The sequence below is a fragment of the Callithrix jacchus genome, chromosome 2 (genome assembly GCF_049354715.1).
Source record: "Callithrix jacchus isolate 240 chromosome 2, calJac240_pri, whole genome shotgun sequence".
Taxonomy (NCBI): Eukaryota; Metazoa; Chordata; class Mammalia; order Primates; family Cebidae; genus Callithrix; species Callithrix jacchus.
In genome coordinates this window covers 173,837,466-173,849,541 of record NC_133503.1, presented here as the reverse complement: position 1 = coordinate 173,849,541, position 12,076 = coordinate 173,837,466, and the positions used below count along the sequence as shown (strand labels likewise).

General features: G+C 37.9%; 1 protein-coding gene across 12 annotated transcripts in view; it reads right to left on the bottom strand.

The window, feature by feature from the left end:
• Positions 1–12,076, bottom strand: part of DROSHA (drosha ribonuclease III) — a 145,741-nt gene that overhangs the window by 54,240 nt on the left and 79,425 nt on the right. For all 12 annotated transcript variants that reach the window (XM_035291734.3, XM_078365640.1, XM_035291737.3 and 9 more), the window contains one exon: positions 10,145–10,252. In XM_035291734.3, coding sequence (XP_035147625.1) covers positions 10,145–10,252 — 108 coding nt within the window. The remainder of the gene's footprint in view (positions 1–10,144; positions 10,253–12,076) is intronic.

Genomic DNA, 12,076 nt, shown 5'->3' with positions numbered 1-12,076 from the left:
TAAGATACATAATCAGAGGGGACAGATCTTAGTGTGACTAACACTGTTCTGTTGGTAAGTTTCTCTGGAATGTTTTTATTAGCAAGGCTATTGTTCCACCCTCTTTCTTTCCTCTTTGAATTTGATCATGATTCTTTTCTGTTGCTCTTTAACAAAGTTAAAAATTAAGTAAACTAAATGAAATATTTTCCTGTGCTTTTAGAAAGGGGGCATCAGCCAGGATAGTTTTTCATGGTTCTGGAGCTCCTCCTCCTGTTGTTTTCACAGTGATAAAAATATATCTTATATAGAATCTTATATAAGATATAAGATCCAAGAAGTAATTACTGCTTCTTGAATGAAGAATTCAAGAGAACATGATAGATCCAGAAGAGAAGCAAAGAACATATAGGATGCATATAAGTGGAATACTTTAAAAATAAAAATAATAGAAAATAATGATATGTGTAATGTAAGAAAAAGAAAACTTCCCTGACAGTTGAAAGTATATACTGTAAGGGTACACAGCATACCCAAAAAAAATTAACTGAAAAGACCTGAGACTTATTCTAGTAAACTATTGGCTTCTAAAGAAAAAGAAAAAATCCTTTAGGTATCAGACAAAAGGACCAAGTCACTTTAACTCATTGTTATCACACTTTTTTCTTCTTTTTTTTGAGATGGAATCTCACTGTTACCCAGTTTGGAGTGCAGTGGCACAATCTTGGCTCACTGCAACCTCCATCTCCCAGGGTCAAGTGATCCTCCCACCTCGGCCTTCCGAGTAGCTGGGATCACAGGTGTGCAACACCACACCCAGCTAATTTTTTGTATTTTTTGTGGAGACAGGGTTTTGCCATGTTGCCCAGGCTAGTGTCAAACTCCTGAGCTCAGGTACAGTTGTGAGCCACTGTACCCAACCATATTGTTATCATACTTTTGACAGCAATGTTTTATGTCAGAAAACAATGAGAACATATTTAAAATATTAAAGAAAAGAAAATGTGATCCACAGATTTTATATCCAGCCAAACTGACCGTTAAAACAAAGGCCACAGGCAAACTGTGAGGAACATGCAGAAACTCAAGGACCATTGTTTCTATAAGTCCTTCTTGAGGAATGTTTTGGAAAATGAACTTCAGACAAACAAAAAAACGGAAGGTGGGAGACTGATAATGACATATGATCTGGTGATTACCTGCAAATATATTTTTATCTGTAGATAATCACAAGTGAGTCAATATAAGAAATAATTAAACATTCTAACATTGATGAGTACAACCATGAGAAAACAAGGGGAGAATAAGAAATATATAAAGAGTAGAATGAGCTTGCTGTCTGCCTTATTAACTTGCAACAAAAGATATCACTTCAAATTAGATACCAGGTGAGAGAGATTTTGGAAAGAAGCAGAGAGAAGGGATTTTTACTAAAAGACAAGATACACACACACACACACACAGAAAGAGGTAAGGAAGAAATTTAATCATCTATAAACTTGTCAGTATAAAGGTAACCATTAGAATAAAAATACAAGCTTCCTAAATACAAAGAGAGATATGAAGAGGAAAAAACAAAGCCAATATAATGGATTTCATAGTAACCACTAACATAAAACTGTTAGAAAGCCAAACATATCAATAAACTCTATATAGTACTATGGAATGATCTCCCAGACACATGTTTTTGTTGTTGTTGTTTTGTTTTCTTTTGTTTTGTTTTTTCAGAGATGTGCTTTCACTCTGTCGCCCAGGCTGGAGTACAGTGGTGCAATCATAGCTTACTGCAGCCCCAAACTCCTGGGCTCAAGTGGTCCTCCCATATCAGCATCCTGAGTGGCTAGGACTAGAGATGTACGCCACCACATCTCGTTAAGTTTGCAGACCTCCTGCCTTGGCCTCCCAAAGCACTGGAATTTCAGGTCTGAGCCATCACACCTGGCCCAGACATACTGTTAAGTGAAGAAAATCTCAGTAGAAAAAGTGTGTTTATGATACCACCATTAATACAAGAAAGAGGAAAACATACAAAAATATATATATTTGCTTATATAAAAATAAGAAATTAAGTCTTTTATTCTTTTGACATGGAGTCTCACTCTGTTTCCCAGGCTGGAATGCAGTGGTGCCATCTCAACTCACTATAACCTCTCCCTCCTGGGTTCAAGCGATTCTCCTGCCTCAGCATACAGAGTAGCGGGGACTACAGGCATATGCCACCACTCCTGACTGATTTTTTGTATTTTTAGTACACGGGGTTTCACCTTGTTGGCCAGGATAGTCTCCAATTTCTGACCTCAGGTGATCTGCCCGCCTAAGCCTCCCAAAATGCTGGGATTACAGGCGCAGCCACAGTGTGTGGCCAGATCAAGACATCTTTAAAAGATAGTTAGTTACCTGTGGGGGATGGGTGGCAAGAAAGGATACAAGGAACAGAGATAGAAATTAGATTTTTTAAAACATATACACTTGGCTTTGTAAATCAGACTGCAGAGTCATATAAGTATTTTACATAATTATAAAACAATATTTAATTTCTAAAAGGAATCAGCCAGGCATGGTGGTTCACACCTGTAATCCCAGCACTTTGGGAGGTCGAGGCAGGTGGATCAGGAGGTCAGGAGATCAAGAGCACCCTGGCTAACACGGTGAAACCTCGTCTCTACTAAAAATACAAAAAATTAGCCAGGCGTGGTGGTCCCAGCTACATGGGAGGATGAGGCAATAGAATCGCTTGAACCCGGGAGACGCAGTGAGCCAAGATAGCGCCATTGTACTCCAGCCTCCAAGATAGCGCCATTGTACTCCAGCCTGGGCAACAAGAGTAAAACGCCATCTCAAAAAAAAAGGAACCTAGGCCAGGTACAGTGGCTTATGTCTGTAATCCCAGCACTCTGGGGTGCTGAGGAAGGAGGATCACTTGAAGCTAGGCGCTTGAGACCAGCCTGGGCAACAAAGCACGACCCTGTCTCTACAAAAAAATAGAAAAATTAGCTAGGCATGGTGGCACATGCCTGTGGTCCCAGCTACTTGGGAGGCTGAGGTGGGAGAATGGGTTGGGCCTAGAAGTTCAAGGCTGTACTGAGGCGTGATCTCAGTGCCACTGTACTCCAGCCTATGTGACACAGCAAGACCCTAACTCAATCAGTCAGTCAATGAATGGAACCCTTAAAATCAAAAGCAAAATAAAACAAATGACTGTGTATCCAGTTTGTGGCATAACCACAAGCAACAGAATATCGAGTATAAATCCCCAGTGAGATACAGCTATAGATAATCAAGGACAAAAAAGGAATAGACAGTCCCCAACTTACAATTTTTTGACTTTATAGTGACATGTAAGCAATATTAATTCAGTATGTTCCTCGACTGATCATAGGCTATGTCCCAATAAACTCATCATAGGCCAGGCACAGTGGCAAACCCCTATAATCCCAGCACTTCAGGAGGTCGAGGCGGGCGAATCACCTGAGATTGGGAGCTCGAGACCAGCCTGACCAACAAGGAGAAACCCTGTTTCTAATAAAAATACAAAATTAGCCAAATGTGATGGTGTATGCCTGTAATCCCAGCTACTCGGGAGGCTGAGGCAAAAGAAACGCTTGAACCCAGGAGGCAGAGGTTGCAATGAGCCAAGATCATGCCATTGCACTCTAGCCTGGGCAACAAGAATGAAACTCTGTCTCAAAATAAATAATAAAAATAAATAAATAAATTCATCATAAACTGAAAATCAAGTTATGAAATTTTCAACTTACTCTGGGTTTATGGGTTTGTTGGGATGTAATCCCATTTAAGTCAAGGACCATCTGTACTCCCAAACAAACGAGCAACTATTTTCTGTCACCCTATTGGTGGTGGTGCTGTTAAGTTGTCATTCTGGGACTACTAGTTGTGTATTACGGAATAAATCAAATAAGTAATTTATGGTGCTGTCCCATAGGATCTGTATCTCAGGGTAATCAAATAGTTGATGAAGAAAAGATCCTTTTTAAAAATTATTTTAAGTTATATATGAAGATAGAAATAGACTATCATTTTGGCAGACCCTAACTAATACTGGCTCTAAGTAACGATCCATCAGTGACCTATACTATCACATACAGAGAGTCCTCACCACCAGTTATGAAAATATCTTGCAAAAAACTGAACTTAAATCTGGTAGCGCTGTTCAACAGAACACTCTATGATGATGGTAATAGCCTACTATCTGTGCTGTTACAGTAGACAGTGGCCACATGTGTCTACTGAGTGCTGAAAGTGTGGTGAGGGCAACTGAGAGGCAGAATTTTTAATTTCATTTAAGTCTGATTAATTTAAATTTAAATGGCCACATACAGCCAGTGGTACTGAACAGTGCAGTTTTAGATCTAACTACTAATTTATAGGAAGCACAAAGGGAAGAAGCACCTGGTAAATGACACCAGAAAGTTGCAATCAGCAAAACTCAGACTACACTGTAGGAACTCTACAGGACACATGATCCAATTTCTTCAGCAACAAATGTTTGCAAGGGTGACAAAAAAGGAGACATGGAATGAGAACCTACAGATTAAGGATATTTCAACAACGTCAACTAATCACAATGTATAGATCTCGCATGGACCCAAATTCAAACAGACTAAAATAAATTTAATCGACAATGCAAAAAATGTAAACATTGACTAGGCATTTGATGATATCACAGAAATGCTTTTGATAACAGTCGAAGCTAAGTGATAGTTCATGGAGTTAATCATACTTTTTCATCTTGTATGTTTTAAATTATTCCTAATAAAATATAATATTAGCCACATGAGGTGGCATGCACCTGCAGTTCCAGCTATAGGAGGCTGCGGCAGGAGGGTTGCTTGAGCCCATGAGTCCAAGCCAACAAGGCCAGAGTGCACTATTATTGCACCTGTGAATAGCCACTGCATTCCAGCCTAATTCCAGCCTGGGTAACACAGCAAGATCCCCACCTCTAAAAAAAAAAAATGTGTGTGTGTGTGTGTGTGTGTGTGTAAAATACTAATTCTCCATCAGGCCAGTTAGCCTTTAAACAAATTTTTCCTTTCCTCACAAGCAGCACTATAGCTCCAATTTAAAAGTCAAGTATCTTGCCCAGCGCTGTAGCTTACACCTGTAATCTCAGCACTTTCCAAGGCAGGTGGATCATGAGGCCAGGAGTTTAAGACAAGTCTGGCCAATATGACGAAACCCCATCTCTACTAAAAATACAAAAAAAAATTAGCCACGCATGGTGGCCAGCACCTATAATCCCAACTACTTGGGAAGCTGGGGCAGAGAACTGCTTGAACCCAAGAGGCAGAGGTTGCAGTGAGCCAAGATCATGCCACTACACTCTAGTCTGGGCGACAGAGCAAGACTCCATCTCAAAAAAAAAAAAAAAAAAAAAAAACAAGTATCTCATACAGACTAAACTCAAAATTCCTTTGCTAACTATGAAGCCCTCTCAGACATTCCTCCTTTCCACCCGACAAGATCTAATTTAGAAAATACATCCTTCAACTTGCTGTCCAAAGTCTCTGAATCCCTAGAGATGTTACTTTTCACTGTTGAGTCATTGCCTGACAAATCACTGAGTAAGAGAATCAGACAGTCTGACAATGCCCGGCAGCCTTCCATCCCACTCCAGATAGTCACTCTAGGAAGACAGCACATTCATTAATGAGTCCAAATACAGTTCTCTGCCCACTCAATAGAAATACCAACTACCATGACTCAGCTTTCCTCAAAGGCCAACAGTTCTCCAGGCACCTGTGCTTCCTTTTTTTCCCTTAAGAAGTTACAATGTCCCCCCATTTGGCATGAGCCTCCTACTGGTGATGCCACTGTAAGGGTACAAATTCTCTGCTCCATCAAGATATCAAAATTTTTGATATCTTCTGAGTCAGTTTGTTAATTTCCATGGACCACCTTCTCAGTATGGTATAGGGTCCAGGCGCCTCCCTCTACAGAAGATACCAATTCAACCTCGGTGTGTGAAACCCCATTCTTAAAATAGAGGTCCTACTGCAGCATGTTGCTTTTCTTCCTCTTCTGAGTCATTATGCTGAATTTTTTAGACTCGGATTTTGATTCCTTTTTCTTCCACATTACCTAGAATTCACTCTAACAAGCAGCAACAGAGAAAATCCTTCAACAATTTCTCTACAAATACGCTGACAGGTCCACATTCAGTTCATACAAAATTACAGGTTATAGCATCCACCCCTAGGTTTTCAATCCTCTGAACGTTGGCTGGGGCACCAGGTAGAATGTTCTAATCTCCTCACAATCCTTGGTAACTTCTCTGGTTGGGGAACATGTACTTCCAGAGGGAGATGTTGGTACTGAGATCACTCCACGTCAGATTCATCATAACAGTTTCATCTCCTATAGCCACCAGACAGCATCTCAAGGCTTTTACCAGCCACCTACTAGCAATTATTACTAAAAATCAGTAGGTTCTATATCAATGAACTACCAAATACAGGGAAAAACTACCAAAGATTTTAGAGAAAACCTTTCTTTTGCTAAAAATTACATATAAGCCTATCTATTGATAATCATAGGATTATTCAAAGTATTTGGTGTATAAATTCACTTAGCTGCTACTTCCCAGTCAATCAGATTCTTATTCTTTATTACCAAAAATACTAAATGCTTTTATTTTGCATATTTTAAACTGCATTATGATATGCTACCAGCTTATGTGAGGAAAACACACCAAAAGAAAACATTATTTCTAGTATAAAAAATTAAATATTATAATAAGCCACAGTCAATACTACTTGTAAAAAGCAACAACAAAAACACTGTCGGTGCGCGCCTCAAAAAAATTATAGGTTTTATTAAACATCATTAAAATCTTTACATTAAAAATGAAGTAAAGGCCAAGTAAACAATAAAAAATGTTAACATATATGACTCTTGAGTAGGCAAACATGCACTGGACTTAACATTTATTAAGGATGTAAAAAGACTACCTTATCCTAAAAATAAGACTAAAACAGCCTCTAAAATATATTCATAGATGTTTGGTCATTAATGCTACATGATAAGACATTTTGTCTGATTTTTTTTTTACAAGAAAACTACAGGGAATGGCTTTGTTGCCTTCATTATTCACTGAAGGAATTTCAAGGTTAAAAAATTTCAAACAAAATGTATGGCAAACATTGGGAATTTAAGGGCAATTATTCAGAACCTTTGTGTGATACACGTAAAATACCTGAGAATTTTAAAACATAAAAATTCCAGGAAGTACTAAAGTATCATCTGTGGCAAAAACTCTTAGTTAAAAATGTACCCAGAAGTTCTATACTTGTCAAAGGTTTTCTGTAAGATGTACCAGTAGAAAGGAAGACTTGTAAAAAGATGAGGAATAACTGCCTGATTGACTAGGGGGAGATGCAATAGGACAAACTAAGTGAAAGCTCAGTGAAAAGAATCAGGGGAGTTTCAAATGACTCGCACTGAAGGCTTCACTATGGAGCCCATCGCTTTGCATAGACAGTGATTTATTTATTCCCACATTCATAAACAGTTACCACTTTAAAACCACTCTGGAACAAGGAAAGGTATAAATAAACATAATGAAAATATGTGTTGCAAAAATACTTATTTTGAGCCAAAAGTCAACCACACTAATTTATTTTTGCCATTTTCCCCTAAACGTTACTGTAGGGTTTTTGTTTTTTGGTTTTTTTTTTTTTTTTCTTTTGGTATTTAAAGTTTGAACTAGGTTGCTCCTGTGTAATGAATGAGTTGACAAACACCTCTAAATTGATCTTTTAAACTCAATGTAGGTAACAATTTACTTTCACAACCCTAAGAATATTCACTAATGGTGAAATAATATTTAATATGTCAAAATAAACAGGTATTTCATCTATTCATCTAAGCTTGAGAGTTACAGAATACCTCCAGGAGAATTTGATTTTGGTGTGTAAGGAACTATTGCACTGAAGCACAGGGGTTTTTAGGTTTTAATTGTCACTCTCAGCCCCCATATTGCCACTGTGCTAAGATTTCTTTCTCTTCCGCTTCTATGGACTTCTCAGGTAGCTTGTTGGCTCATTTTCCTTCATTTATATGCAGACATATTTCTTTACAAACCATAAAGCAATTCCTTCTGTATTCAGTATATGAACTCATAGGCAACAATTTACATTCTTTATCAAGTCATTTACATATAAGGGTAATTCTATCAAAATTTTAAAAAGACTCCATTAGGAGGACCAGAGAATGGAAGCATGGATTCTAGACAGATGGCAGTTCTCTTCGGAAGAGTGAGAGTTCTACAGAAGGAGGAACAATTATTAGATCATAAAGCATTCACCTTTGCAAGGGTTTAATCAGGATCCCTCTTCTTCCATCAGTTAGGCAAGAAAACTGACTGAGTCTTTTTGCCTACCAACCTCGAAACAGAATATAGCATATCACACAGCAAGAGACAAGATCACTTACTCCTCTAGCAGCTTCTCCTCTAGCTGACGGTAGAGGAAGACTTTTGTGATATAGCTGAAGAACACAAAACTGTATTGGAATAGATGATTCGGCACTCTTATTTGTTTTACAAAAAGAGAAAAAAAGGCTCAATGCTTCAGAAAAAAAAAGGTATTGTATTCAGAGGCCTTAGGGACTGCTACAGGGGGTGGGGGAGAAATCAAGTAAAACAGAATGCTCTCTCCACGCCCATCTCCCACTAGTCAATCAGGCAGTTAATCTTTATATATTTATAAATAAAGGCTCTAGAAAGGTTTTGTGTGAAAAAAATATTTTGAAGGTAACCAAAAACACAAGTTCAAAACCACTAACTAGAAGGTCTGGAAGGTGCCTTCTAGTTCTATTAAGAATTTAACAATTCAACAATTTTATGATCTCTGAGATGATCAACTCTGACTTATCACTGAGATCACCAGATATGGAGCTGTCTAGCATTCTGCTCACTGTTCTGATGATGTCCACCTTAGGATGACATTACACTGGTTTTGGGGAAACACTAGCAAACAGAGAAACTGGGTGATATGGTTTCAAATGTCAGTGAGAGACAATCAATGGAAGTAAAATATCCATCTGAAAGTACTGACAGTCCTAAGATATTTGTCAATTGGTGAAAATAGCTGGCTACCACTGTAGACGATTAACGTGAAACTAATTGGCAATATTACACCAATAGCAGTTCATCTTAATGCAAAAATAGTTAGCTTTGGACATTACTTAGCAAATAAATTGTGTAGCAATACTTTTAAACCCTGCTATTCAATATAACAGTTAAATATCAATACTGATTTTTTTTAAATTTCTTTATAACTTATCATAATTTCATTATGATAATACATTTCTTAATTTCATTATGAAATAAACACTAAGAGTAAGCTGCCTGAACTTACTGCAACACAGGCCACCATCAAAACAGATAAATGGAAGAAGCCTGAAAGTATTCTTCCAAAAGGCTGAGCACAGCAAACCGCATTACCTCACCACAGCCTGTGTACACATTTCCTTTACTGTAATTCTCATGGACCTCATCCAATATCAATTGTGACAAAAGAATCAAGTGAAAACAACAGAATATGTTGGTTTGGGGGATCTTTAATCACATATAAATTCCATCCACAGGAAAAACAGTAATGCTTATTAGTCAGTCAGTTACATATAGCTGAAATGTTACTCTACTGAGTTCACCCAAGGAAAATATATTATCATTTGGTTCAAATATGAAGTATATACTGATTCTGTTCATTAATGCCTTCAGTTCTCTGCAATATAAACTTGAGTCATCAGTCTAGAAAACATACACTTCTGGAGTTTGCTTGTATGGCTGCTGGATTATCTCTTTTGTGCAAGCACCTATACATGTGCTGCAAATAAGCAGATGCACGAGCAGATGCATGAGAAGATAGACTTACCTTCATGCAAAGAGAAGAGACTGAATTGAACACTACTAAATAAGCTTCTCCCCACCCCAGCACCCACAAACACAACACACACACCCCAGCATCAAAACAGACAATGAAAACAAAATCTAAATAATAATAAATAATTTGTAGTTGGTATTCCATTTAGCCTCAAGGTAATATGTTCTACAGAGCATTCTCAGTTAAGAAACCCTCACTGCCAGATTTGCTTTAAAGGAAGAAAAAGTATGGACCTGTGTCCTCAGAAGTGTCCCCACCTGACAGACATCAGAACGGATGCCAGTCTTCCAGAATCCTTGGCTACTTAGCTCCACTGTTACTTCTCGCCTCATTGTATTCTTCTGCCGTATTTTTTGGAGTGCTTCCTAGAAAAGAATTCATTATGATGATTAACACAACTGCTAAAAAGCAATAGTAAGCCAAACATCAAGCATTAGAAAATGAGTTGGATTCATTTAATATTACCCTTATATTCAGATACTCAAACCTCTTCATACAAAATTACAGTATTTTCTTTAAAATGGAGGCTGGAATGCCCAAAGCTTGGGGTATAAGGCAGCATTTCTTGGGGTATATAGGGCAGCTTTTCTTATCACTAGATAAGAAAATATCTAATCCAAATCTACCATCCTGATATGTTCGAACAAAATATGCCCTTGCATTGATAAAGGAAGCAAAATGTGGTTTTGGATTTGAAATCAACATGTAAAATTCTTATCATGACTTATGTTAAGTATTTACATCTAAGAAAGACAATCAGGAAAAATAAAAGAAAGAAAAAAGAAAAAAGACAATCAGTAAATTAACCTGAAACCCACATAATTCTAAAAGTTGCCTTCTAACTTGTAAACCCCTTATAAAAACCCTTGCTGTAAGGTCATATTTTATATGAAAAAAGACTAGGATCCAAAATGCCACCTGTGAGACATGATCAGGAACTAACTCTTCCCTTTCACGGCCCTTCCAATAATTATAAAAACAGTTGTATACTTACATGCATGCAATTGAATCAAAATCTCATAGGAATTCATAATAACAACAGGAACCACCCCCACCCCCACTATTAAGTTCCTTTTACAAGCCAAATACCACAAGAGGTTAATGGCATATTTCAGAAGGCCATGCAACTACCTTTCTCTTGAGTGCACCAACAGGGGAACATTCCAGTCAGCCTCTCAACCTTAGTTCCCTCCTTTATAAGGAAGCCAACTGGCCTAAATCACCGTAAGTGACAAGGCCAGAATTCAAACACTTTTTCCAGCTGCAAAGGCTTGCTCTTACACAACCCCAGCAGAATAAAACCTCCCTGAGACAAAAATCAATGTTGATACTGAAAACATTTATTCTTATAATTAAAAGTAAAGCATAAGTTATCCTGGATTCCAGGATAATACCACCCATTAGTAAGGAAATATGGAATTTGGGATATGAAAGCTTACAAAATGAGTTTACTCTACTCAACTGGCAGACCTGCGGAAGACAATGTTTTCCAACTTTTAAGACCAAGAAATCTTAGTAAAACCCAATGCTGTATAATGTGCAACCAAATTAAAGATAAAAGGCTGATTCAACAAATTTAAGCTTTATTATCTATAAAAGATATGTCTGATTCCCAATGGTAATAATCCATTAAGAGATTGGCATTTTAGGGGTTGACATACTTAGGATGTTTTGGCCCCTTTAAATTTCACATTGAAATATGATACCCAATGTGAGAGATGGGGTCTGACAGAAGGTTTTTGGGTCGTGGGTGGATCCCTCATGAATAGCTTGGTGCCTTCCCCATGGTAATGAGTTCACCTGAGATTTGCTTGTTAAGGAGAGTCTGGGACCTCCCCCTCCTCCCTCTCTTGCTCCCTCTCCTGTCATAGAACGTGCCTGCTCCCCATCAACCTTCTACCATGACTAAAAGCACCTTGAGGCCTCCCCAGAAACCAAGCAGATGCTGGTGCCATGCTTCTTGTACAGCCTGCAGAAAGAAACATGTGCCAAATAAACCTCTTTTATTTATAAATTACCCAGTCTCAAGTATTCCTTTACGGTAATGCAAAACAGACTAACACGGGGGTAAAAAGGCTCCCTTAAATATTAAAAGATTTTTTAAAATCAATTCATATAACAATGTGGGGAGGAGGGTAACGTACGATTTTTTAAAAATACCTTTTCATCTTATACCAGAAGTATAGTGT